Raw genomic sequence first — 28000 nt, forward strand, 5'->3', positions numbered from 1 at the left:
ACAAAATAAACACAAAATAATTTTTTTTTAAATGATGCCTTTACCAAACATGACAAATTCTATCTGGAAGGTGATCAGCTTGTCTGTGCCAGGTTTGCATTGCTGCCCATCAGTGTGTACTGGTTTTACTTGCAGATAAACTGCAGCCAGGCTCTGCTGCTGAGTGTGAGCAGTTTATCAGTATTTCTCCCAAGGGCTGGATGCCCCTCACAAGCACAGATAACAAACTGCCTTGCTGGCTGTAGGTGCTGCTGCTCACCCATGTGCATCAAGCACTGAGCGCTGGGGGTGAAAGCCCAAAGCAGGGATGAGGCAGAAGCCAGTGCTGCCATCCAGCTGGAGGGACAGGGGTGCTCTGTCCCTTTGGCTGCGCCATTTTGTTCCCATCACTGTCCCATTCGATGCCCAGATATGGAGAGGAGCTGGAGCCCACCTTGCTCCCACCATTCTCAGTGGGGCAGGTGCTGCTGGGATTGTCAGAGTAGTCAGTCACACTGTTGGGCTGGTGCCACTCGGGCTCCCCCACTGCCCCTGGACATGGGTGTGGGACCTGCTGAAGAGCAGCCCTTGGCACACAGGGGCTTCCTGCACTCCAGCCAGAACCTCCAGCCATGTGTCCTGCTCCATCCCTTGGGACACTGGGGACTGCCAGGGACAGGTGAGGGCAGAGAGCAGCCACTGCTGCCACAGGGGGACAGCAGGTTCTGTTCTCCAGACTCCAGGGAGGATGGCCAACATCCTGCAGCTCTGTCAGTGTCTCTCTGAGTGTTCTTCAGCTGGGGCAGCAAGTCTAAAAGTGGCCATTCAGTGTCAGTTGTTCAGCTGCTGCCAGAGGAGGCAGACCCTCCAAGTGCCCACTGGGTCCCTCCAGCCAGATCATCTCAGAGCCTCCTTCCGCCTGCTGCCCAACCCTACAGACTGATCATGGACACTGGCTGGAGAGAAAGGGCAGTCAGGCCTCAGTAAACACCATGAGAGGGAACCTCTATCTCTTTTATGAATGTCAAAAACAGAGTTTTGTAACATTTTACAAATAATCAAGTGAAGTGGGAAGAGCTGCTGTAGCAGCTGTGTTTTCAGTGGTTTTGGAAAGTTCTTCTAAACTTCAGTGATGGAAAACTGCCCCTAGCCAGGAAAAGGACAGCTCTGACAGGCAGAGCTAATTTCGGAGAAGCAAGGAACCACCTAAAAATGAAGCACACCTGTGCAGAGGAAAGATGGAGTAGGAGTACCAGAGCACACATGCTGCCCGTGAAGGGCTCCCCAGTGGCCACAGTATGTTTAGGTGCATATTGTCCTGTCAGTGCTGATCCTGCTGCCTGGGGACAGCATCCTGTGTGGCTGCAGTTCCTGGGCAGCCATGAACCTTCCACCACCAAGACTCTTCCCAGCGCAGCTGGGGCTCCACATCCTTGGAGTCAAGGAGGAGTGGATGGCTCCTGTGTACCCCCATCCTGTCTATCACATCTGTGGCCAATTGCCCACCTCTCTCTTTCTCACCACAACTCACAGTTTAACAAAATCCCAGATCAAAAGTGACTGTGCAACAAATGCCCCTTCCTTCTCTCCAAGTGAGCTCTGTACTGCTGTTAGAGGAGACATTATTTTGTTCAAGTCATTGTGTAATATTTAAGTTTGGAAAAATCTAAAGCTGCTCATGAGTCCACCTACTTTTTCTGTGTAATACCTGCCCTTTGAAAATACTGTTAGATAAAATCCATGTAAATAAAGCCACACTTTTGATTGTCATGGTATGAAATGCATTTCTATTCTGTTGTGGACAACAAAGCAGCTCAGACAGCTGTTTCTGCTGCAGGTAGCCCACCTTTGCAGGTGACATTGTATTAGTATGTGTCTGGTTTTGCAGCACAGCTTCAGCATCCAAAACAATCTGAGGGTCTGCTTGTGGAGAAGTTCCACAACCAGAATGACAGGATGGATTTAGGTACAAAAAATCAGAGGATCAAAGAATGGTTTGGGTTGGAAGAGACCTTAAGGATCATTCAGTTCCAACCCCCTCTGCCACATGCAGAGACACCTTCTACTAGACCAGGTTGCTCCAAGTCCCATCCAACCTGGCCTTGAACACTTCCAGGGATGGGGGAGCCACAGCTTATCCTGGGTTGGTTATGGTGTATAGAGGATGGGTAAGATCCAGGAACATCTAAGTTCTCCATCCAGCATGGATCCAGGCAGTGCAAAACTAGTCAGCTCTGGAGACCAGCCTGCAGCACTGCTCAGGGCAGGGCAGGCAGCAGACACCAGGGTGGCACTGCTGGAGCTCTCCCATGTTTCTTCCCTCTTGCCCCTCCACATCATGTCATTCCCTTCTCCCCACTGCCAGCTGACTGACAGACTCCTGCCACATGCCTTTCACTGCAATATGCAGGAGGGCAAAGATGCCTCAGAAGGGTCCTCAGTTGTGTCCTGGCATTCTGGTGACCCTTCAGCTCCACCTTCCCTGTGTTTCCTTACTCTCGTGACAAAGCTATTTTGAGAGAATTGGGATTAATTTTATTTATGTGGAGATTGTGTCAGTTCTGGTCTTTCCCAAGAGAGAGCAGAAGCATCAGGAAAAGCCATGGGAAGCAGCAGGCTATGAAGTGCAAAGGGGATGTCCAAGGCCCCTCACTGCTAACGAAGGGAGGACTTGTTTGCAAACTCCATGGGTGATTAGGCACAGGAAGGTTATCTGTGTGGGACCCCTCAGCCCAGATCAGAAGGTCAGAGCACTTAGAGAGCTCGAGGAGATGGTGGTGAGATACCTCAGTAATGTGCTTCCAGTAAAGGCGAGTTTTGGAAAACAGCATTTTACTCGTTCTTGTTTGCTGTGGTATACAAGATGTGCCCAGTATTAATGTACATAATACAAAGAATCCCGAGGGACAGTCTTGCACATCAAGCACAGCATCAGCAGTGGGCAGTACAGGGGTTTTTAGAAGTGTCAGTCTGATCTCTCTGTGTCAGTGTGGGGAATGCCTTTGAGGGAAGATCAGTCTGCAGGAGGAAGTTCAGTGCAGCTGGGTGAAGAAATGTCTCATGAAACAGAAGAAAACATGAAGACAAGAGGGGAAGAAAGGTAATTCCTGGGTACCAAAGAAATCTCTCAGCTTATGTTTCCAGTCTGTTTCAAAAGCCAGGAGCAGAGCGAGGCAAAGCCCGGGAATCATCCTTGCTCAGGCAGATTGTTGATCAGATGTATTGAATGTTCCTCCTTATTACCCTGTGATCGAGCTCTGTCTCCTGACACCTCTGAGGGCCTCGGGGAAGGGCCTTGCCCCTGTTTGCAGCCCCCAGAGAGGTGCTGGGGGTGGGGTCCCTGTCCCAGAGACTGCAGAAGACATAAAAAGGTATGAGCAAAACAACCCTTGAGTCTGTCTGCCAGGAGGAAGCTTTAAAGCTGCACACACAAAGGAAACAGGCACTCTGCCTGCAGCTCTGCACACACTAATCAGATTTAATTGTTAAGTCCTATATTAACCATGATGTTAATTATTTAGTTTGGGTGGGTTTTACAGAACACATTTATATATGAATGCATAAAAAGGTGGTTTTTTTTCCTGTGATGTATGTTATAGTGCTCAATGGGATGTGGATTTGTTGTATTTACATGGTTTTGCAAAATAAAAAAAATACCATTTTCCTTTTTTTCCTGTCATTTATCCAGCAGTATTCCACAGTTGCACCCCCCCGAGAACCCCCTCAACTGCTCAAGTCACTGAACAATCTGTGGGTTTGCAGGACCAAAGTCTTTATCTTTCCCATAAAGGACTTCTGATTGTTTTCCTCCCCCTGTAGTAGGAATTGCCACGTGTTTCATTTCTTCCCCAGTGCCAGTTCTCACAGCAATGACCGACAGCAAACCAGACACTTCGGGCTTTTTCTGCCATTTCTCATGTTGATGAAGGCGGCAGGACGGGGCTGTGTGTCCAGTGGGGATCCCCTCAGCTGGGAACCCCCTCCACGTGCTGAGGGCCTGTGTGGGGATCCACATTGCCCACGGGGTACTGCGGGCCCTGGGCCTGTGCATTAATCACATAAAGGGACTTTTAATTAAACTTCAGCTTCGTGGCCTTGCTGAGTCCGTACAGGTCCCTTTGGCTGCTCCCCCCTCGCCCTGTGGCACAACGAAAGCAACAATTCCCTGACAGACACTCGCAGGGTCCGAGGCCATCGCACCAAACGCTCTGAACTAAAATTCCTCCTAAACGAAACCCTCATTTCCTGGGAACTTCGTACAAAAGCCTTGATTACTGTTTTCTCCTTACAGTTCATCCGGGAAATGCTGTCTCTGTTCCCACAAGCACAGCCAGCCCCGGCCCTCGCGGGGGGCACCGGCAGCAGGGGCGGTGCCGGTGCCGGTGGGTCCCTTCGGGGCGGTGCCAGTGCCGGTGTCAGTGGGACCCCTGGGGGCGGTGCCAGTGCCGGTGTCAGTTGGACCCCTCGGGGCGGTGCCGGTGCCGGTGCCGGTGGGCCCCCTCGGGGCGGTGCCGGTGCCGGTGCCGGTGTCAGTGGGTCCCTTCGGGGCGGTGCCGGTGTCAGTGGGACCCCTCGGGGCGGTGCCGGTGCCGGTGCCAGTGGGCCCCCTCGGGGCGGTGCCGGTGCCGGTGCCGGTGCCGGTGTCAGTGGGACCCCTCGGGGCGGTGCCGGTGCCGGTGCCGGTGCCAGTGGGCCCCCTCGGGGCGGTGCCGGTGCCGGTGCCGGTGCCGGTGTCAGTGGAACCCCTCGGGGCGGTGCCGGTGCCGGTGTCAGTGAGACCCCTGGGGGCGGTGCCGGTGCCGGTGCCGGTGTCAGTGGGACCCCTCGGGGCGGTGCCGGTGTCAGCGGGACCCCTCGGGGCGGTGCCGGTGCCGGTGCCGGTGTCAGTGGAACCCCTCGGGGCGGTGCCGGTGCCGGTGTCAGTGAGACCCCTGGGGGCGGTGCCGGTGCCGGTGCCGGTGTCAGTGGGACCCCTCGGGGCGGTGCCGGTGTCAGCGGGACCCCTCGGGGCGGTGCCGGTGCCGGTGCCGGTGTCAGTGGGACCCCTCGGGGCGGTGCCGGTGCCGGTGTCAGTGGGACCCCTCGGGGCGGTGCCGGTGCCGGTGCCGGTGTCAGCGGGACCCCTCGGGGCGGCGCCGGTGTCAGTGGGATCCCTCGGGGCGGTGCCGGTGCCGGTGGGACCCCTCGGGGCGGCGCCGGTGTCAGTGGGACCCCTCGGAGCGGTGCCGGTGCCGGTGCCGGTGTCAGTGGGACCCCTCGGGGCGGTGCCGGTGCCGGTGCCGGTGTCAGTGGGACCCCTCGGGGCGGTGCCGGTGCCGGTGCCGGGTGGCCCCGTCGATGCCGGGGGGGTCTCGGTGCCCCCCCCCCCGCCGGGGCCGCGCGCTCGGGCGCAGGCGCGCGCGGGTCACGTGCGCGGCGCAGGCGGCGCGGCGCTGATCCCGGGCCGCGCGCGACCCCCGCCCCGCGCGCCCCCGCGGCCCCGCGCGCGCCCCCGGCGGCGGCGGCGGGCCCAGGTGAGGGAGGCGGGGCGGGGGTCGGGGCCGGGGCCGGGGCCGGGGCCGGGGGTGGCGCGGCAGGGCCGGAGGGGCGAGCGGCGGGGTCGGGGCCGGCCCGGCTCGGCTCAGCTCAGGCGGAGTGCAGGCCGAGCCCGGGGCGCGGAGCGGTGCGGGTCGCAGGCCGGGGGTGCCGCGTGTGCCGGGGCTGTGCCGGGCGCGGGGCGCTCCCAGGAGCCTGTCGGGGAGCGGCGGCGCCGCGGCCGGGGCAGCCCGCCCGCCCGAGGCCTGCAGCACGGCGGCCGGGGCGGGGGCCGGGGCCGGGGCCGACACCGACACCGGCACCGACACCGGCACCGGCACCGGCACCGGCACCGCCGGGCGCTCAGAGCCCCGCACGGCCCAAGGCCCGGCCCCGGCACGGAGTGGCCCGAGCCGGCAGCGCTGTCAGCCCCGCAGGCTCCGGTGCCCGGCCCTGGCCCGGCCTCGCGCCGCGGGGACGGCTTTGTGCGGGGTCAGCCCGGGCCCGCTGACGTTCCGCTTTTGTCCGAATTCCTCGGTTACTCTTAGAACAGTCAGGGAAAGGATCCTCACTCATCTCCGCGGCCTGATTTCTGCGTTTCTGTAGGAGATCTCAGGAAGCTCAGGGCTCTGATGCCCTCCAGCTGCTTTGGGGACTGGAAGGAGAGAGCTTTTCTGTGGATCTGGGAGTTGGCAGCAGGTTGGAGCTTCATGAGCTTTGTCTTTCCATAACCCCTCAGCCTCCTGGTAGACACGTTTGTGCTCATTCACTGACTGAAAACCCTGCTAAAAGCATTCTTATTGGAATCTTACTGGAGAAAAGACCATGCCTCTTGTTGAGTTTATTGTGCATTGGAGTCTTTCTGGCTTGTTTTTTAGCTAAAGTACCTTTCAGTATTTCCCTGATATATATATATATATGTGTGTGTGTGTGTGTGTGTGTGTGTGTGTGTGTAAACAACCACAGAGAACAAATCTGGCATTTTCCAAAAAGGTTACCAAGTGTAATAACCACAAGTTTTGGATTTAGCAGCTTATTTCCAATAATAGCAAGTGGTCCCCAGCTTTTCTGTGCATCTTATGGAGAAAGAAACAAAGGTATCAAGGCACATGCCCCAAACGGCCAGGTCTGCCATCCCGGGGACTGCACGTTCTGCCTCAAGGAAGGCATCGAGGTGTCTGCTGGGGCTTTGGATGCTCTTTAAATACCCACTGAGCCATGTGGCCTCCTTGGAAAGTTAACCGGCTTTGCGAGGAAATGTCTCACAGTAATATTGTATCCAGACTCTGCTGTGAGGAAAACTGAAATGGGAACAGGGGGGGGCTGCACACAGACCTGTCCTCTGTTGGGAAATGGCACTTTCAGTATTTTAAACCCACAAAAGGGCATTCTGTTGGGCTTTGGATTTTGGCTGCAGAATCTCACAGCAGAGCTCTCCAGCCTCTCCTGTGGGACTTGGAGGGAGGAGTTTTTTACAACAGGCTTCCAAATGATGCAGTAATTTTACACTTTTCTAGGAAAAAAATAGGTGCTTCCTTAAAATGAGAAACAACTGTGTGCAGGGAAAATGGAGAACTCCAGCCCAGCCTGTGCATCTCTAACTGTTGGTGTTCCCATTTTTCAGTGGTTTAAATGTTTGAAAATACAGGGTGTAGAGGTAAATTCTGCTGAACATCTGTAATGGCATTCTTAGTACTTGTTTGAGTTATATCCTGACAAAGGTTTCTGCCTTTGTGGGAGATGTTAAATGTTTCAACGTGATAACTGAACCCTTAAACAGATGGACAATATATTTTAATTTTCTAATACTGTAGTAATTGTTTTTGTATGGAAGCTGGAGTGACAACCTGGTTACAGAGACCCACTAAATGTACAGATTCGCAGTGGCAAAGGGTTGGAAGAGTTAATGTGGCTGTAACAGTTTGATTGCTTTGGGAATGGTGAAATTTTATGGGTCACTAGAGAACCTCTGAAGGGCAGAAGGCGTGATGGGGGGGTCTGTTTCAAAATCGTGTGGTCTCTGTTGAGAAATACAAATGCTGTGGTGCAGGGAGAGCGTGAGGGAGCTGAGGGCCTGGGGGTGTGCAGAGCCCTGGGCAGCACCCTCAGTCCTGCAGAACCTTTTTCCTGAACATGCAGCTGGAGCAGGAGGGATGAGAGAGAATGTCGGGCTGAGGACAGGTGAGGGCCAGCAGTGCAGGGAGTGTAATCCAAGGTGACACAGAGCTGAGGCAGAGAGGGTACTTCATCAGGCTCTAGGTGAGGGCTTTCCATCCTCTGGAGAGCCTCTCCATTTCCACCAGCCAGACCAGCAACTCGCCTTTGCTCTGCTGGAGCCAAGGATATTTTGTGCCTTGTCTTGACACTGTTGCAGCCTGTGCTGTCTCCTCCAGGGTGGGTCACGGGCGTTCTGCAGGAGCCGCTCATTGCTCGTATCTGAGAGTCTCAGCCACGTACTCAGCGTGTTCCTAAGTTGTCCACAGAGGAGAGCTGGAGGTTTGGCTCAAGATGATGAAGGAAACTCAGATTGTCTTGTGTCCTGGCTAATTAGAGTGATTCTGCTGGAGGTGAAAGTTCATCTGAGGTTTGGATTGCACAGAAGGGTAGTGAAAGTCCTTCAGAGGTCCAGGAGCTGGAGATTTTTCTCAGTGCATTGGGCATCCAGTAGAACAGCATCTAACTGACTGGCCCATCAAAAATTCCTGTTGTTGTAATTGAAAATAGGAATGAGAACTGCATTTGTCATGAATATGTGGCATCCCTGAGGTTGTGACATAGTAAATAACCCTTTTTATGCATTTGGGGAAAAAGAAAGGCAGCCAGTGTGTGTCCCAGTGCTGCTGGTTTGGGAGCTGGAGTGAAGGAGGGAGATGCACAGGGCGCTCCGTGGCTCGGGAGAGCCATCGTCCTGCTGGAACTGAGAGGCCAGTTGCCTGTTCCTGCAGCTTGAATGAGTGTCCTGAAGCACAGACCAGCACAGAGGTTTGGATTGGATTTGTGTGAAAATGGAAAAGTACAGGAGATGAATGATGCCTTGTCTAAATTAATTTGTCTTTGTGTAAACCTATTAATTTGCTATAGGAAGTTGCCTGTGCTGACTTGAATGTGTAGGAACCCAAGTTTTAGGTTTCATTATGAAAGGGAACCATCTAGTTATTCCCACCAAAAGATGCCTGCTATTGAATTCTGCAGGTCCTATGCAGAACATTTTAATTTTACAATTTTTATTCTTTTAAAAGTAAAGTGACCTGTGAAAACCACACAGCTGGTGTGGGATGGTGTCTGTCATCGTGGTTTCTGAGTAGTGCTCACAGAGACTGAGTTAAGTCTCTGTGCTCTGCCTTTGTAGGGTCCCAGAATTGTTTATGTTCAAAGGGACTTTAAAGACCATCCCGTTCCAGCCCCTCCCTGTGCAGGGCAAAGTGTTGCTTCCCATCCCTGAGCAATCCATTGCTCTCCAGTTCTGTTGTATCTGCATTTTATTAGAAGGTCTAAAGCTGATTATGTGGTTCTTCATAGCAGTAGTGACAATAAATAACACTTTTGAAGTGATTCCTCCTAAAGCTCAGAGCAGCAGAAATAAACTGCAAGTTTTTACATAATCAGGAAACTGTCATCACAATCTTGATTTTAACCAAAGCTGTGCCTGCTTCTATTATATGAGGATTAGTTTTTTGGAAGGGAAAACAGCTTCCTTGGTATTGAGTGTCTCATATCAAAGGAATTATGTTTAAGCTCTTTGTTTTAGCTTCAATCCTTTCTTCATCCTTTATATCATTTCAGAATTTTAAAAACTTCAGTAAGATTTCCCAGACATTTATTAGACGTAAGAAGGAATAATTCTGCAGGAAACAGAAGGTGCAGTTTTCAGTCAAACCTTAGTCCAGTACTGGTGATCCCAAGGATGCCTGGGCTGGTTATATTGGTGTTTATGGACATCAGGGAGAATTTGGTGATAAAGGAGCACCAATGGGGTGTGTCAGCCCAGAAAGGTCTGGTAGTGTTAAATGCAACTTTAAATCAAAAGCTTATTGTAACACAGTGAACAGATTGCTTCTTGAAAAGGCATTTTGCATCACTTGGAAGGGAAGATAAAATGCAGTCTCTTGTCAAAATGCTCCTGACTTTAATTAGCATCTCATTTTGTTTGCTGATTGTGGTGATGGATCTTGGTGGAAAGTCGGGTACTGCAAAGCTCAGTCAATATTCATCTGGTAAAAGTGATGGTGTGTTTCTTCCAAATGGAAATATCCTTAACCTGTGACATTAGTAACTCAGCTAATGGGAGTCGATTGACCAAAGATTACACAGTGTAGTCTGCAGCTTCCACGAGAACAGCTATTCCCAGTTCACTTGTGCCTTAGGAAAAGGCTGGCACCTGCCTTGTTTGGTGTCTTGGCTGCTGAAAGTGGAGATTTCTATGTGGTCAGCTGAGCTGTGTTTGAAGCTTGCTCTGGAGTTACCATCGTGCTTTTTAGAGCAACTCTGAGGTTCTCAAAAGTGAAATTCTGTTGGAAGAAAAGAGAATGTCTCAGCTGCTCTGTGACCATTACAGCTTGGCATGAGTCGTGGGGTTTCAACACACCAGGAAGCTTTGACAAACTGATGTTTCATTGAACCTGCTGTCAGAGTACATCAGGGTATCACTGCAAAAGGTGATATATGATATAACAAGCTGTAATTTTCTTCTTGTGGAAAACATTTGGGTTTGGGTGTTTTATGCTGGTAGTGTATCAGCTTGAGTGAATGAAGCCTGTATTGCTGGAGACTGACTTGTTCTGTTTTCTTGGTGTTTGGGAAATCATAAACTCTAAACAAAAGGCTCTCTGTAGTTGGAATGCTTCACAGGGCTGTTTCTATGGATTCCTTGGGGTCTGCTGAGGTGTGCACTCAGTCTCCAGTGCTCCTGCTGTATGTCAGGTAACTTACTGTAGTGAAGATTGGAGTTTGTGAACCAATATTGATTGGGCATTTTTCATAACCCAATTTGGTCTCATCCCTTGTGCACAATGGGAATGGAGACAGCAGCAGTTAATTGTTTCCCTTTCCACAGTCCAGGCTGACCATCCTCAGTCTCTCACTGGATCTTGCTGAGTAGCCGGTCCCTTCCAGTCCCCCTTCTCTGGAGCAGTTGGGTGCCCACAGAGCATCCCAGACCCTCCATCTGTGGTGAGGGGGAGTCAGAAAGGAGAACTGGAGGAATAAAAAGCCCCTTGGTTACTTGCACCAAGGAGTTCAGAGGATTTTTCTTCTCTCCAGTTCTCCCCCCTTCAGGCAATGTCCCCTCCCCGTGCCGTGCTCAGGTGTGGCTGTTCTGTGTGGGGACCGACTGCTGCACCTCAGAGGCCTCCTTAGAAACAACTTTTACAAGGCCTGGCCTTTCCTGTGAAGTCTTGGCAAGGCTTTGGAGCTGACCAGCCAGTTTGTTACGTGGCTCAGTTGTAGGCCATCTAAAATAGTCTGTGGAACTTTATAAGTGTGAAAAAGTAGAACTAAAGGAGTATCTGCTATAGAGTGTGAAAAGCCTCTTTTGTTTTGGATTACACAACAAATTATATTAAAATTTCCTGTTTCAGAATTTGGTTTTGCTCATCAGCTGGGTGACTGGTCCTGGTGTTTGGGCCAGTGCCTATAGCTGGAAACAGGTCACTGCTTGTGATTTAGCCAGTCAGGTCCTCAGCTTGGTGCTGCACTTCTGGAATTACAGTGATTATTTAGAAATACAAGGAAGATACCAGAAGGTGAAAAGTGTTAGATGACTACTAGAAGTGCTGCAAAGCATGTATGGTCTTATGTAATGTATACACTCTTTCCTTCCCTCCAAGTTGCTGGGTTGGCAGAAATGCACAAGGTTTTTAAAGCCATTTTATGTTGGGATTCGTGCATTTTTGGGCTGGCAAACATACTTTGTTGTCTGGATAGAAGACAGCAAATTTCTGCTTTGTCTTTCTGAGTCTTCCCTCTTCTGCTTCCCCTATTTGTTTTTGGGCAGTCCCCTTCTGCACTGATGAGCAGGCAGGCCTGTAAGCAGAAAATCTGCTTGGAAACCAGCACTGGGATGTCCCCATAAATCCTGTTGATCTGAGGGTCGGTATTTTGTTGTTGCCAGAGCCATTGGCTTTACTGCTGCATTTTTATTACCTGGAGAGCCTTGAGTGCAGCTTGATGAGCCCATGAACAGGAGCAGGTTCTGGGGATGGATTCACCTGCACAGGGTCTGTCTGAGGTGATTTGTGGGCTCGGAACGTGGTTCTGGAATGAGCTTAACCTGAGCTGGTTTTGGCACCTGCTTAGGATGAGTGGAGGGACATCCTGGTTGTGCTGGTCTCTCTTTTCTGAAGATGAATTTAATCTCGATGTGTTTGTCTTAAGACTTAAATAAATTCATTATTCTAGATAAAACTTGCCCTGTTTCCTATAGTAAAATGTTATTTCCAGGGAAAGGGAATATTCAGTTTTCTGCCTATAGTGAAAGGCTGATTTTTTTGAGATCCTCAAGTTTTGCTGTTAAAATCCAAATACAGTAACCTGTACTTTTTACATCATTAAGGCAACAGTTTGATTTCATGCAAAATTGCATATTAAAAATTGAAGTATTCACCATTAGATTCAGTATTTTTGTTATTTTGCATCATTGTCTGATGAAATGTGTTGGTTTTCTTTCAGGATTACATTTTTTGGGAGCTGCTGTTTAACCATGTTTGCCATTCTGGAATTACCAGAGGACCTGTTACACACCACGAAATACTAAAGTTGTGGAATTTATTTTGGTGGGTAAAATAAGCACATGATGCATCTGAGTATTTCCTGTTCTTATTCATTGTCCCCAGTCTGTGCCAGGCAGTGTCCCCAGGTGGGCTGGGCTGTGTCCAGAGCTGAATTCCCACTGTGCCATGCAGGGTTAGGCACATTTGCCATCAGGGCTGTGGCTGTTCCCAGACCTTTCTCCCAAAGAGAACAGTGGAGTTGCATTTGGGGTGTAATCCCTCTTTAATGCCAAAGTCTGAAATTCCAAATGACTGGAACTACTACCTCTGGCTAAGTTGTTTCATTTTACTGCATGTTTAATTATTTTTATTCATTTATTTTTAGGTATTCTTTCATATTACAATAGGGATTCTTAGCCTTATTTAATCTCCATGTGTAACAAAATTACATTTGCGTAGAATTTGTTTAAAAGTCTTTTTTTGTGCATCTTTGCCAAAACCAGCGATGTCATTTTAACCTTTGCACCGTGGGATGGTTGTGGGTGTCTGGCTTTGTTCATTGCTCAAGTCTAACACCTTGCAGATCACTGTGCTGGCAACAAATGAAGCATCTGCAGGAGGATAATGTAACAAATTGCCAATAGAAACAACGTTTCTGGTTTTACAGGCACTTTAACTGTAGCCCGTGTGTAGTGAGGGCGTGTGGGGCATTAAAGCACAGCCATCCTCAGCACTGTTCTACCAATGCTGGACCTCCTCTGTCCCCCTCATGAAAACCTGTTTCCCACTGGCACCTAAAACACAGGAAGCAGAAAACATCCAAGCGTATTATCCAGGACCTGCTGTTTTCCTGGGTTTTTTTCTATTGAGTTGCTTGAAAACCATTTTTCAGTGAAGGCAGAAGCAAGGAGGGTTCTGTGTCCTTTGAAGGTTTGGTTGCTACTGCTGTTCAAGACTTTCTCTCCTCACTGTCAGTGCTAAGGGATTTGACTGTAACCTCATTTCTTCCTCTTGCTTGTTGCAGTTTTAAATAATGGTGAGTGTGAGGGTGAGGACCCTGCTCAGTGTGACTTGAGCCACCTGCTAGTGAAGGGCATCAGCCCCTCCTTCCTTCTGCTCTCACCCCTTTTCCAGTCCTTTGTGTGATTTGGAAGAGAGCTGTTTGGAGAACAGAGCAGGATTTTAGTAGATTGGACTCACTGTGTATTTATTTTGAGAGAGTGCATGCTCTGGTATGACATCAGTTGTGAAAGTTTATTTTGCATATGTATAAACAGTGGTAAATCAGTAGACTGTGGCAGAAAAGCTGAGACAGGTGGTCAGACAAAGCACTAGTTTGGCTTCTGTGCTTTGTGTAGTGCAGTAGGTAGGAGAAATCAAGGCAGGAGATTTCAAGTTCTGTTTAGGAGATAAATAAGTTTGGATCATTTGAGTGAATCTTGGGTTAAGAATATCAATATTTCAGTTGGGTTTTTTCCCTTTGTGTTTGTCCACCCCAGAGACCAGCACTTCCCTCTGGTGGTGCTTGCACTCCAGTGCCTGCTGGCTTTCCAGGGCTCAGCTGCTCACCAGGCAGTGACAACTGGCTGTTTCAGGTTTTGCTCTAATCCCATCTCTCCCAGGGACTGGACAGGATTTCCCAAGCCTTGCCCAGTGTGTGGTGCTGGGATTGCTGTGCAGGGGGCCCTGTTGCTGCCAGGCTGGTGGGGGGGACAGCACCAGGCATGACACACTGCCTTCAGGGCTCCCTGTGGTGTGTGTGGGACCCAGCTGTCCATCAGGCCAGCTCTCAGCTGTGGCATCCCTGTATCCTAACTGAATTCTTCCTCTGGAGAGTCTCTGTTTTCCATGTTTTAGTGGGTCAGGTTTTTTATCCATATGCTGAGTGTACCTGGGAGCTCCAGGCTCCGGCAGCCCAAGCTGTGCCCTGCATCCTTCAGGCTGGACACTCTGGTCTTCATGGGCCATCCCCTGCCACCCCCCACCCCCAGACAACACTGAAGGTGCATTTTGGCCATTTGTGTGTTATTTGGCCATTTATCCCTGCCTCTCTTACTTCAGTTAGAGATTTTTAATAGTTAGACTGTACTGAATAAGACCAACTCAATAATAAATCTCCTAACACTTGTTACACTGCTGTGGGTTCGTGGGTAGGTGGTTGCCATGTGGCAGAGCTGGACTTGCTCTGAGTTTCCAGAAACAATTGTATAATAGGAAATGCTAATTTGGAAACTAAAGGAGCAGGTGCAGGGACAGGAAGGAGGCCATGTGTGCTCTTTGAAGGGAGGATGATGATCAGAGACTTTTTTGTGCTGCCATGTGACCATGACTGCTTGAGTTCCTGAGGTGTGCTGTGATTATGCAGATCAATTCAGGTGTGGTTCTTACTCATCAGAGACCCTCCATAACTCACTGGGAGTTCTAATTTGCAGGGATTATTGAATGACCAGAGTTTTACCCGGGTGTGCTTATGCTGAAAGCTTTCTGTGGTTATGTGGAAGAGTGTTGAGGGAAGGTACACAGTAATTACAGTCATGTGCTGGCTTGGGATTTGTGGAAGTCAGCCCTATAACCAGGAGATTGTTATGACAAGGAGTGCAGCTGGGATTCATTTGCTCCAAGGTGGATGGTGTGCCATGTGCTGCCTGAGGATGTTGAAAATCATTGCTTTCTCCTGTCATACTTGAGATAAATGGCACCTGAATGTAGGAATGGACTAAACTGCATGATTTGAGAGGAAGAGAGGGCAGATGGATGTAGCAGAGATCCTTGAGGAGTGTAATGTGAAGAAAAAATGCAAAGGGAGCTACAGCTACAGGTTCTGATTCAGAAGTAAAATTTAAAGGTCAGTCTTGGTTTGTTTCCTTAACTCCCAATATCCCTGCAGTGCTGTGATTCTCTGAGTCAGTGTAGCAAAGCCTGTGGTCCTTGGGAGTTTGGCAAACTCTATTTTAATAGTGTTTACAAGGGCCATAATTTCATAAGTCCTATCAGATTTTGCCACTTTGATGTGAGGTTGATGAAATCAGGTTTAAGCTGCAGCATTTTCATGGATTCTTTAAAATCATGGTTTAGGCAAGTCTGGGAGTCTTCTGCTCTTTCACAGAGAAGATGGGGGCTTCAGACACTTTCATTCAAAAAAAGATTGAAAATATTTGTGTTCTTTTAGGTAAACTTTTATTTCTTTGGTGTTAGGGATTGTCAGACATGCTCACGTTTCTTGCTGCGGGTGCAGCACCCCAGCACCTCCAAGTAACTGCTTTTTCAGCATATAAGACCTTGTAAATTCAGCTGAGATTTCTCTCCCTGAAACACTTACTCAAGATTTTCAGATAAGTAACGTTCTATGTAATTTTCTTAAAAATATAGTGCTTATATTTCATGGGATGCATTCATTGCACAGAGGGGATGTGCTTGATCCTTACAAGGCTATTTCTGTAGGATTTCCAGCTCCTCTTTCTGGAGTCAGTGGATGTGGAATGAAAGATGTAGGAATGCAGAAGAGATACTCTCCTGGTAGGTGTTAAGCCTGCTTGGGTAAGGAAGTTTCCTGTTCAAGAAATTATGTGTGAAAATCAATTGAAACAGCTTTTCACAGATTCCTATTAATTGAGATTCTCATTTTCTGGACACCTGACATGAAATTGAGGAGTTTGACTCAATGAAGTCTGGGGGGAAAAAAGATTTAATTGTCTCTATGTTTGCCTGGTAATGATTTTTAAAAATTTATGTCTCTATTTCCCATCTTTAAAATTTCCATGAGAACAGCAGTATATGAAAGCACTATGGACATAGATGAGGAAACATTTTAACTTATTTTCTGTTTGGATTACAAAAGAGCTTGTGAGACAGAATTAGCTCTGTTTTTAATCTGAGTCCTGTGAGGATGAGGGCTGGTGCTGCAGGGTGAGAGGGTAACTGTGTGAGAAACAGGGGATTAATCCTCAGTGCTGTTGGCCTGCCTGGTGTGAGGTGGGGTTGCAAGGGAGGAAAAAAACCCTATATTTTATAAAATCTCAGTGAGTGTGTGCATGGAAACCTGACCAAAAGCTGAGGGGGTTTTATGACTTCCAAGTCCTTCACTTTCCCTTTGTAATATTGTCCCTTCATTAATATTATGCAAGTGCAGCTCTGAATTTGAGGTTGTCTGGCATTGTTAGATATTTTTTATTAGAAAATACTGTTTTCTGGCCAGTATCTGCATCACACCTTTAATCTCAAAGTTGTGGGTTTAATCTGTGCTGGGAACTTGAACCTCTGCCAAGCCCCCAGTCTGTATCCTATTCAAGATGTGTTCAAGTCCCAGACCAAACCCTGGGTGGGTTGTGCTGAATCCCCACAGCTTTGGAGTTATGGGGTCCTGACTGGTGAATGGATTCGAATTTGACAGTGGTGGTCAGGAACAGGTTTCTGTTTGGGGCTTGGCATCAGCTTTAGCTGTTGGTGTAGCTGGTTTGAATCTTGTGGCAGTACCTGCAGAGTGTTGTTGAGTGTTAGAGCAGATGTCTCACCTGGAAAAGGAAGTGCCACAGCCCTTAGAATGGCCCGTGATGGAAAGAGAAAATGTGTATCTTAACTAAATATTGGTAGTGTCCACTGTAAGTTTAGGGATAAGTTACCACAGGTTGTACTTCTGTACACATAACAGCTTAGGTTACTCTCATAATGTCAAAATTTATTGCAAAGTTTAGACAGTTTATAAAGTAAAAACCATCAGGTGTGGGCCTTGACTTACCGAATTCATTCTTATCCAAGCCTGACATGGGGGCACGGGGACAGTTGTGCACTGCCCCAGGGGGAGCAGATTTCAGGTTGTAATGTGCAAAAGCAGCTGAAAACACCTAAATCTTTACAAGCTTTTAGAAAGTAGGCATAGTATGCCTGAGATTTCCCTGGGTGTGGGTAAAATATTTGTCAAATGCTACATTTCTCCTGGTAAAATGTGCTGTGGCTTTCCTACAACTTTGCACTTACTGCATCTGCAGTCTCTAAAACTAAATTTGGTTGTTCTTCCTCTCTTTCTGTAATTAAACTATTGCTGTGAGTCTCACAGTTCCCTGGCAGTTGGGCACTGCACCACTGGGACTGGGTGTTTGCTTGTCTCCTCTAGGATATGGGGAGAAATGTAATTCATTTTCCTCTGATTTTTTTCCTCTATCCTCCTTTCTACCTGACTGTCATTTAGATCAACTGGAATACTTCAAGTCACGAGCAGCAGGATTCTGTCAGGAAACACTTCTCTGTTCTCGGGGAGAAGCCGTTTGGATGTGCCATGGCTGCCCTTTCCAGCCTCACTCACTCTGTCTCAGAGAGCCCAGCTCGGTGTCACCCGGTAGGTTTGTCTGTCAGTGACTGTGTGTGCCACTGAAAACAGTTGTTAATGTCTTTACACAATTATTATTATACTTATTATGACTTTTTTTTTCCCTTCCAAGAATCATGTTGACATATGACAGGCTCCCATTTTTGGAAACAATGGTTTTGGATGGTCTACCTAACTTAAAAGATACATATGCCTCCTTGTACTCCTCAGCTATGGAAGACTTAGAGGTGGATTTTGATTCAGAACTGGAGGAAGATGAACTGAAACAGGAGGTTGCTCCTGGGGATTCCACAATCTTTATAGCTTTTAAAGGAAATATAGGTGACAGAGACTTTGAGCAGAAGCTGGATACCATACTGGAGAATGTGCCTGGCCTTTTACACATGGGTAAGGTACCTTCTTGTCGTTTTTCAGCTGTCCTCAAAATACTTATTTATGTAGTTAGTGTGCTTGCACCAATAAATAGATTATATTGGGTTTGACTTATAGTTTATAGTGAGATCTGTTGGGATTATTCTTTAGTGAATGTGTGAGTTTTTCTTCTCAGAAATGCATACTAAAGGTGTCTGCAGTTGTTTTGTTGTTCAAAACTGATTGAGTTAGCAAGTCAGTTCCTTCCTCCTCAGTTTCTGTATTTTACTTGTTTTTTTCTCTTTCATTTCCCTCCATTAGCACATGGCTGTGCTATATGAAAGTGAAACCAGACTTGTCCACACAGGGATGTGTTTTAGTGCCCAATCCAGGCGATTTAAGCCACTGCAGTTTGTCTGGGAATGGGTTCACTCTGAAGTTCCTGTGTTGGTTGAGAACATGAGTGCCCTTTTGCTGCTTCCCTGACCTGCCCTACCTGACTGACTTTTTCCTGGTGGGGGCCATGCAGTTCTCTCTGGTGCCCCTCTGTGCCCCCCAGCTCTGGGCTCAGTTAGGTAGCCAGTCAGAGACAACAGGCTTTTTGCAACGTCTTTTACCAGCACATCTAGATCTGAGCATCTGCAAAGGGCCTTATGCTCATTACTGGTAGCTGCTCAGTTGGGTAGTCTTGTGGTGTTTTCAACAATGTCAAATACCTTTTCAGAAAAATAGGTATAACCAGACTGAATACCCAGACTCCATTTCTGTGTCACTTTGCTCTTTTCATTCCGTTTTGTCCTGTAGTCAGCTGGTACCAGCTGCTGGGTCCTTGCTGTTGAAAGATAAAACAGCTGGGATAGGACAGAATTACTATGAGGAAATACCACTATTTTGAGCTCTGTCTCTCAAAGAATTGGAAGCAGACACAAACTAAAGGTAGTTACTGGTGTGAAGGGATGTGCATTAATACCAGAGCTGAACTGTAGTTTTGAATGGCAATTGACCAGCAGGTGCACGGAGTCGCTGTGCTTGTGTAGAGGCATCTGCCTGCTGGGTTTGTTACAAATGTTAATGCCAGGATTGATAACATGACTCCAACCTCAGCTGAGAAAGCAAATTTTTAAAATCAACGCCAAAATAATCTGAAAATTACCCATGTGACAAGTTATTCAAACTGATTCAGAGCAAAATAGAATATTGTGAATGTGGAGTTAGTAAATAACATGAGGTTAGTCTTGGCAGATGGAGAGCTTGAAAAAAAGAGAAACTTGGGTGCAAATACAAAGCAATACCAAAACTGATAATGCAATTTTTGTATGTAAAATATTGGAACATTAGTAACAGTAAATATAGGATTGTTCAGACTTCCACAAAAGGGGATTTTAACACTCCTGTCATGTTTTCAGTCAAAAGCAGGTTATAGGTAGAATAAGGATGAATGTAGCAGTTCCATTACTGTAGCAGCAGAAGGGCTTGGTGAATTAGTGAAGAAAAAGAAATTTCTAAATAGGAATGAAGTATTGGCATTCTTAACTGACCAGTTCTTTAGAATCCAAAAGTTAGCAAACTCAGTAAATCTGACATTATGGTGGAAGAACTGGCTGATGAAAATTTGGGCCAATACTTTCTGTTTTCAGAGGGGCTTTCTTTTCAGAAAGCTGGAAACTGGAAACTTATAAACCTTAATTAGGAGCATATTTTACTTTTCCTTAAATGCATTTTGTAGCAATCATTAGGTAGGTATCAGTTTGGATAATGTGTCCAACAGGACTGGCCAACCTTTTTGCTGTTACTTTGAAAACTGCTCGTCTATGTAGAAACACTCATGTACAACAGCTTTTCAGAAAATATGCAAGTACATATTTTGCATGACGTTAATGTGCTTTTTGGCAGAGATTTAACAAACTCAGAAAGGCAAATAATTTAGTAGAAATCAATGAAGTACTAGTAGGACTCCTTTGGCACTGGTCTTGAAAAAAACCCATGGTTTCACAAGCATTTGTAGGGCAAATATTTCAAGGATTTCATTCCTGTAGTCAATTATTTCCCACATTCATCTGGTTCACAAACAGATTTTCTGTATCACTGGACTGGAGCCCCTCTGCCCTGGAGCCAGGCTGGGAGAGCTGGGGGGGCTCACCCAGAGAAGAGAAGGCTCTGGGGAGACCTGAGAGCCCCTTCCAGAGCCTAAAGGGGCTTCAAGAGACCTGGAGAGGGACTTGGGGCAAGGCCTGGAGTGACAGGGCAAGGGGGAATGGCTTCCCACTGCCAGAGGGCAGGGTTAGATGGGATACTGGAAATGAATTCTTCCCTGTGAGGGTGGGCAGGCCCTGGCACTGGTTGCCCAGAGAAGCTGTGGCTGCCCCAATCCCTGGAAGTGTCCAAGGCGAGGTTGGACAGGGCTTGGAGCAGCCTGGGCTGATGAAAGGTGACCCTGCCCGTGGCAAGTGGGTGGAACAAGAGGACCTTTAAAGTCCCTTCCAACCCAAACCTAATATGTATAATTCTATAAAATCTGTTTTAGTTCATATTTACTTATCTTTCCAAAGTAGTTTATTCACAGAATATTTCAGTTTTTGAGTAGTACTATCAAGTGATCATGTTGGCTACTGCATTGATTTTCATTTGATTAGTTTCCTTATTCCTGATTTTTGGAAGATCCCTGAAGTGTTTGGCAACATCAGTCACTGTACACCCGTGCAGGAGAAATCTCTTCTCCCTGAGAGTGGCCACTGGCAGTTTTCAAAGCCAGTGTTTCAGTATTTTAATCTCTTCTAGCCAAGTTATTTCATCATATGTGTTGGAAAACTGCCTTTGCACTGACTCTGACTGCCTTTCTGTTAAGAATCCAACAAGTTAAAAGTGCAGAAAATAGAGCCTTGGAACAGCGTCCGTGTCACCTTCAATATCCCGCGCGAAGCTGCCGAGCGGCTGCGAATCCTGGCCCAGAATAACAACCAGCAGCTTCGAGACCTGGGCATTCTCTCGGTTCAGATTGAAGGTATTTCACATGAATTTGCTTCCAAAATTTACTTGGTTAATGTTGCAAAACTTCAAAGTTACTACTTTGGTGTCAGTGAAAAGATAGCTGAAGACATCTATTTTTTCAAGAAGAATATTTAATAATAACAAAAATGAAACCTGAAAATCCTCTAGGCCCCAGGAAACCTGAAAAATGGTTTTTGAGTGTTGGCTAGCAAAGGTGCACTGATTTTCTTTCCCTGTTGTTTCATATGAGGCCTTCTTTAAAACAGTGAAACCAAGGACGGGTAGTGCTTGTCGTGAGGATTGTTCTTCTTAAAATTGAAGGCCAGAAGGGTGGTGTGATGTGTGTCCTTCTAAAACGTGCAGTATGGATGGAGTCTCTTCTTCCTTCCTCGACATTTTAAGTGTCCTTTTGCAGGTGTCTGTTTCTGCTTTTCTGTCTCACTCTGTTCACCCAACGTGTGCTTCCCTTCCAGGGGAAGGTGCCATCAACCTGGCCCTGGCTCAGGGCAGGAGCCAAGATGTGCGGATCAACGGCCCGCTGGGCGTGGGCGGCGCCGTGCGGATGGACACGGCCTTTCCCCTGCAGGGCGGGCAAGGTGAGCTCCTCGGGGGCAGGAAGTTGTAACTCGGCTAATCCTGGCATTCCACTGGTTACTGCAGCTACTGTTTGCAGAATCCTACTTGCCATTTTAGTTAATGTGTGTCCTTGTTCTGTGCTGTCAAACTGTGTCCTGTATTATGCAAACTGGCCCACATTTTGTTGCACAAACATTGGAGTGATTTTGGTGGGGGCCAACTGGTTTGTCTGGGGGAGGGGGTTTGATGGTTTGGTGTTTGGTTTGTTACATAAAGCCTGTTAAAGCAGATGAATTTAATGTAGAGAATTCACTTGAAAATGTGCACAAATTCACACAGTGTTGTGTTTGGCTCCCTTTATGGAAATGAGCATAGGCTCAGTGTGCACTAATAAACTACTTTAGATTAAATCCATTAGATTTATGGGAAGGACAGGACACTGTCATTGCTACTCTCTCCTTCTATTTTCTGATAAACTTTCGAGAGCTGGTTATAGAGAAGGAAGTTTTGTGAAGAGGTGTATTTTCATTAAACTCTACGTTTTATAGCCTTGCATGTCCATAAGGAATTTTTAACTAAAGAATTCAGATTTTACAAAGAAAGCTGCTATATAATTTATTTTACCATCTGAATCATAAGGCAAAACAAAAAAAAATAATTATTTTACTTAAAGCAATTAAAAAAAACAGGAACATTTTTGGTCAGTTTATGTAAGATGCATTTGTGGCTGTTGTTGAGAAGGAATGGAAAGAACATTGCAACTCTGTAGAAACCTGATTAAATGGTAGTGAAATCATTGTGCTTAACAAAGAATGTAAAACATTTAAAGAAGGGCTCTGCTTTCTGCTGTGTTTCCTGTCTGCAGGTCAAACAGTATAGAACAGCAATAACTGGGCAACAGTATCAATGATGTTATAAAATAGCAGCCTGTGGAAGTGAAACACTGACTTTTTTTTTCCTCTCTTGCAACATCTCAGTTACTTTCTAGTTTCAGATTTTGCAAAAATCTGAGTTACATCTATGACTTTGATACAATCTTGTCACTTGATGACTTCAGTAGCAAGTCAGGCTCACATCAATTTTTGAATCAGAACGATTTCCTTTTATATCCTTTTTAAAGGTTTCATGTTAAACAAAAAAGGTTCAGCAGGACCTGAACTTCTTTGTTTGATATCAGGAAATCTGAGCTCCCAGACAGAGAGGTGCATTCTCAGGTTATTTCAAATAGCTCTTGAAGTCTAAAGAAATGTTTCATTGACATCTTTTTTTTGTTAAAAGAAAAAAATCTAAAATTCTTCTCTATGTAAAAACTGCAAAACTTGATAATATCTATTTTTATTTTTTAAGGTTTAATAAGAATGAGCAATGCTACAGCTGTCATGATGTCCCAGAGTGGAAATGTGCCCACCTCTATGGTAGCAAGTGGTGCTAGTGCTGAGCTGCAGCCACGAACACCTCGGCCTTCCTCGCAGCCAGGTGGTAAAACTTAGTCCTGGTACTGACCTGAAAATGTTCTTGTACTTTCATTCTTCGGCACACAGACTTGAGTGTGCACTCATGAGAACACTCCAGAACTGTTCTGGAGCGTTTTCCCTGCCCTTCTGGGAGCTGCTCTTTCTGTGGAACCCACTGTGCCCCAACTAGTTTGTTAAAACTTTTCAAATAATTTGAGTGCCTTCTAAGTCACCAGCTTGCTTCATATTTTGTGTTGAGCAGTGGTAGTGCTATTCTTCCAGCTGAACTGTTGTGACTGAGCTTTATGTTTAGCTAAAGGTAAGACAAGGATTTGTTCAATGAGGCAGGAATGTTTCTGGTAGGAGCAAATGCCCCAGACTGACTACAAATGCTTTCAGGCAGGGTAGGTAGACTACAAGTTTTAGGATTGAGGATCTGGAGGGTGTGAATATTTAGGGTTTGTTCTTCACAATTCTGGTAGTGCATTTTGGGACCACATTAAAAAGGAGTTGGTAATTACTTGTCCCTCCATAAAATGGTGGCAGTACTTGCCAAATTTTGTAGAGTTCTCTATTATTTATTCTTATAGATAGCATTTTTTATAAATGTTTTAAATTTTCAGGGAATATTAGTTTATGATACTAATTTTTTTAACTGGCGGGATTAGCCCTAACAAGTGAATTATATGTACAAACTGGAGGACAAGAGGCTGGAGAGCTGCCCTGGGGAAGGGGATCAGCAGGTTTGGGCTGTTTTTGGAACAGGAGCCAGCAGTGCCTTGGCAGCCCCAAGGGCCAGCCTTGTCCTGGGGCATCAGGGCCAACATCACCGGCTGGGTGAGGGGGGTCTGTCCTGCTCTCCTCTGGGGCAGCCTCACCTCGAGTCCTGGGGACAGTTTGGACACCTCAGTACACAAAGGACATCAGAGGGCTGGAGTGTGTCCAGCGGAGGGGGACCAGGATGGGGAAAAGGTTTGAGGGCAGGACTTTGGAGGAGCAGCTGAGGCCACTTGGGCTGCTGAGCTCAGAGAAGAGATCAGGGGTGACCCCATTGCAGTCTGCACCTGCCTCATGCAGGGCAGCAGGGGCAGGGGCTGATCTCTCTCTGGGGACCAGCAATGGGACACAAGGAGGTGGAATGAAGGTGCATCATGGGAAGCTCAGATGGGACACTAAGAAAAGGTTCCTCACCCAGAGCAGTCCCTGGAACAGGCTCCCCAGGGAAGCAGTCATGGTACCAAGGCTGCCAGAGCTCAGGGAGTGTCTGGACAATGTTTTTAATCCTAAGGTTTAGTTTTGGGTGGTTCTGCCAGGACCAGGGAGTTGGACTTGGTCCTTATGAGTCCCTTCCAGCTTGAGCTATGCTGTGATTCTACAGTTCTAAGTGTGTAGAGAGCTCGCATTAGGCTGCAGTAACAAGCTCTGTAGAGTTGTCATGCTGTATTTTAGAAGGCATGAATTGGTAAGACCTGGCTTCCCAGGACTCTCAGACATTTTGACAACATTTGACTGTTGTCTGTTGGAGAAATTGGAAACTGGAATGTGATTTTTTACAGAGTAAGCAAATGCAAGCAAGTAATTTACCCTTTCTTGTTTCGGGATGGGCTTTGTTTACCTTAGGTTATTTTTTTCTGCTTTTCTTTGCTCTTTTAATAGATGCCATGGACCCACTCTTATCTGGGCTAAATATCCAGCAGCAAAATCATCCATCTGGATCTTTAGCTCCCCAGCTCCATTCAATGCAGTCAGTTCCTGTAAACAGGCAGATGAACTCAGCCAACTTTCAGCAGCTACAGCAGCAGCAGTTGCAGAATCGTCCTCCCCAGCCACATCAGCAGGCACAGCAGGGTATTCGACCTTCATTCCCTTCACCAGCACAGGTTCCAGTTCCGCCTGGCTGGAACCAGCTTCCCTCTGGAGCACTTCAGCCTCCTCCAACCCAGGGAACACTGGGCACATTGACAGTAAACCAGGGTTGGAAAAAGGCCCCATTGCCTGGACAAATGCAGCAGCAACTTCAAGCAAGACCATCTCTAGCAACAGTACAAACTCCAACTCATCCTCCACCTCCATATCCTTTTGGAAGCCAGCAAGCTTCCCAGGCTCATTCAAACTTTCCCCAAATGAGCAATCCTGGTCAATTTACTGCTCCTCAAATGAAAAGCCTTCAGGGAGGGCCCTCACGGGTTCCTGCGCCACTGCAACAACCCCACCTGACCAACAAGTCTCCTGCGTCCTCCCCCTCCTCCTTCCAGCAGGGCTCTCCTGCCTCCTCTCCCACCGTTAACCAGACGCAGCAGCCGCTGGGACCAAGGCCGCCCCAGAGCAACGCGCTGCCCCAGGGATTCCAGCAGCCTGTCAGCTCTCCCAGCCGTAATCCTCTGGTGCAGCAGGGCAATGTGCCCCCCAACTTCATGGTGATGCAGCAGCAAAACCAAGGTCCACAAGGTTTACACCCCGGTTTAGGAGGTAAGAAGTACTGGGACTTTCTTTTATTTTAAAAGGAAAAGAAACATAAAATGTCTAGAACTAAGGTTGCTGTTAGTTCTGAAAAGATCCTGTACAAGACAGAATAAAGGCGTAGATGAAGTGGGTATGGGTGAATTAGCATCAGCATTGCTTAGTTTCTCCTCCCTGTCTCTCTCCTGCAGTGTCACAGTGCTGGCCTAAGGGTGGGCTCTGGGACCCCTCAGAGTGGAGTTGCTCTGTGCAGTTGTCATTGCTGACAGTCATCCTCTTGACAGTTCATCTGTTGCTTTTAACAAGCTTAGGATGTTCAAAGATAGTGAAGGGGTTTTCTTTTGTTTTGAGGTTGTTCTTTTTGGGGGAAAGGGGGACATGTTTTTGAGACAGAGTGTAATGGAAACAAACATTTATTTCTCTCTTCAGCTTCCTCTGTCACCATTTACATTTTCTGCTACAGAAATGAGGTGTTGTTCTGCATCTTCCTTTCTAAGCTGTGGATGTCTCTTCTTGACTTTGTCTTTATTTGTCATCAGTTTCTTCCCATTTAAAGAGAAAAGATCTATTATTGTCATACTGTTATAGTCCCTGCTCTCAAATTAAGAGGTTAAGGAATGTTTTAACTTCTCCTTTGGCTGTGTTGTCTTTAGTTTTCTCTTCAAACCAATGCACTCACATCTTTTCCTTAATCCTCCTAGAGTTCTTCTCTAACAGTGAAGGAGTTTCTTTGGTCAGTCCCAAGATCTCTGTTATGTCCTTAGTGGTTTTTTTCCCTTTGAGCCTCTTGTAATTCTGTGCAGACTTATTGTGCTTCTCTCTGCTCATGCATTTGTTCATCTTTCTCTTGGGTAGCTGTTCTCAGGCCCCATAACACAAGCTCTTGCTTAAGCCATTGAAATAATTTCTTTGTGTACTTATAAAATATGAGCCATGTTCTTTGTCCACCTATACATAAATCTGTTCTAGTCTCTTTCATTCTTATGTTGTATGCCTGAAATCTGCCCCAAACCTGTAAGGAATCTGTTTCTTGCTCTGCTGATCGGGACAAGCTTCTTATTTGCACTGTTTGTACCATGGGTCTTCTTTCAATTCAGATGAATGGTCTCAGTTTCAAGGTTCTCCTTTTAGGATCTGCCAGTGCCCTGTACTTGGTGTACCTTATCTTGTCTGTATCTGGAAGAAGTTAGTACTTATTTGTTATAGTTGCATTTCCCTACAGTTCTGCCTCACTAGCCATATATCCCCATCAGGAATCATAGCCATGACCTCTAGGCAGTATAATCTCTGTGTTCTTCCTTCCTACTTTTTTGAGTTAAAAACGACACTGTAAATAAACTATCAAAATACATTATTTGGCTTCACTGCAGACCTTATTTCTTAAATCAGCAATCCTCACCTGATAAAAAAGGACAGGATTCTTTGCTCTCAACAAAGCTGCATTGCTCCCACTTGTGGGGATTTTTTGCCTGACTTACGTGCATATTCATTCTTTACTGCAATTTATGTGTTAATTAAGTTGTAATTATGGATCTTTCCATTCTTAAGCCATCTTGCATTTTCTTAACTAAGTTGTAATAACAGATTTTTCCTGCTTGCATATAAAGGTTTGGTGTCAATGAATGCATTCAAACATTTTCCATCTGACACAGTAATTTGGCAAAGCAGAATTTATATCAGATTGGAACAAATAAACACTTTCTTTTTTTCTCAGGTCAAGCATTCCTGTGTGCAAATCTTCCCTAAAAGTTTAGCAGAACTAAACCTAGAGTCCAGTGATGTGGTATTTTGAGAAGTCTGTGTTCCATATTGGCAGATGTATCTTCTTGTTTGACCTGTAGAATTGATTACCTTGAAATAGTAATTACAAACCTAAGCCCAGATTAATTAGACAAGCAGCACAATTAAATGTGCAAGAAAGCAGTAACTGTGGAAGTCACGTTCTGGCACTGGGGCAGAAGAATAAGGAGGGGGGCAGGGTTTGCCCTGAGTCTCAGGTGTTGCCTGTTTGACAGTGACGTAAAAAGAAATGGGTTCTGGTGAATCCATCCCCGTGCTGCTGGTGTTGGCAGGTAGAGGGAAGCTTTTCTGTCTGTCCCAGGGCAGCAGGGATGTTCTGATGTGCCAGAGTGTGGGTGCAGTGCCAGAGATGGGCCTGACAGAATGTCTTGCTCTTGCAGCAGGAATAGCAGGGTTACTGGAATGTGCAGCAGCAATGGACATGCTGAACCATGAGGTTCCTCAGCCCACTCTTGGATGAGAAGATCTTCCAAGTGTGTGTGTACAAAGCAACACTGTTAAGGAGCGTGTGCTTGGTGTGTTACTGTCAGAGTTGTTGAGAGGAGCACACCACTGCTACAAAAATGCCAGTTGTTTGTGTATATGGAGTAAGTGAAAGGCCTGCTAAGAGTTGAGATGTACAGCAGAAACCAGCAAACTACTTTAATTTCTAAAAGTCCAACATGGACTTTTCACCTTCTCTGTGTGATAAGTTTTGTACTTAAATTACATGTTGAAATGAGTCATAGTAATTTGTTAGGCAGGATTATTGCATAGATAATAACTATAAATGTCTTCAGTGGGTTTTGTATATTGGCAAAACCACTTTTCTGCCTAAATCTGTAATGTGACAGTACAGACTCATAGGC

General features: G+C 46.8%; 1 protein-coding gene across 4 annotated transcripts in view; it reads left to right on the plus strand.

Moving 5' to 3' along the window:
• The first annotated feature begins 5392 nt into the window (after positions 1-5392).
• The window catches only part of NCOA6 (nuclear receptor coactivator 6), a 45020-nt gene continuing 22412 nt past the window's right edge, over positions 5393-28000 (plus strand). For 3 of the 4 annotated variants that reach the window (XM_071573221.1, XM_071573223.1, XM_071573224.1), the window contains exons 1-8: positions 5393-5492; positions 12160-12263; positions 17386-17532; positions 17636-17910; positions 20720-20875; positions 21336-21458; positions 22786-22914; positions 24549-25361. In XM_071573221.1, the coding sequence (XP_071429322.1) occupies positions 17640-17910; positions 20720-20875; positions 21336-21458; positions 22786-22914; positions 24549-25361 (1492 nt within the window). In that variant the 5' untranslated portion in view covers positions 5393-5492; positions 12160-12263; positions 17386-17532; positions 17636-17639. Of the gene's footprint in view, positions 5493-6160; positions 6193-12159; positions 12264-17385; positions 17533-17635; positions 17911-20719; positions 20876-21335; positions 21459-22785; positions 22915-24548; positions 25362-28000 lie in introns of those variants that run through there. The other variant, XM_071573222.1, reaches the window with a different exon arrangement.

The sequence above is a fragment of the Pithys albifrons genome, chromosome 18 (genome assembly GCF_047495875.1).
Source record: "Pithys albifrons albifrons isolate INPA30051 chromosome 18, PitAlb_v1, whole genome shotgun sequence".
Classification (NCBI taxonomy): domain Eukaryota; kingdom Metazoa; phylum Chordata; class Aves; order Passeriformes; family Thamnophilidae; genus Pithys; species Pithys albifrons.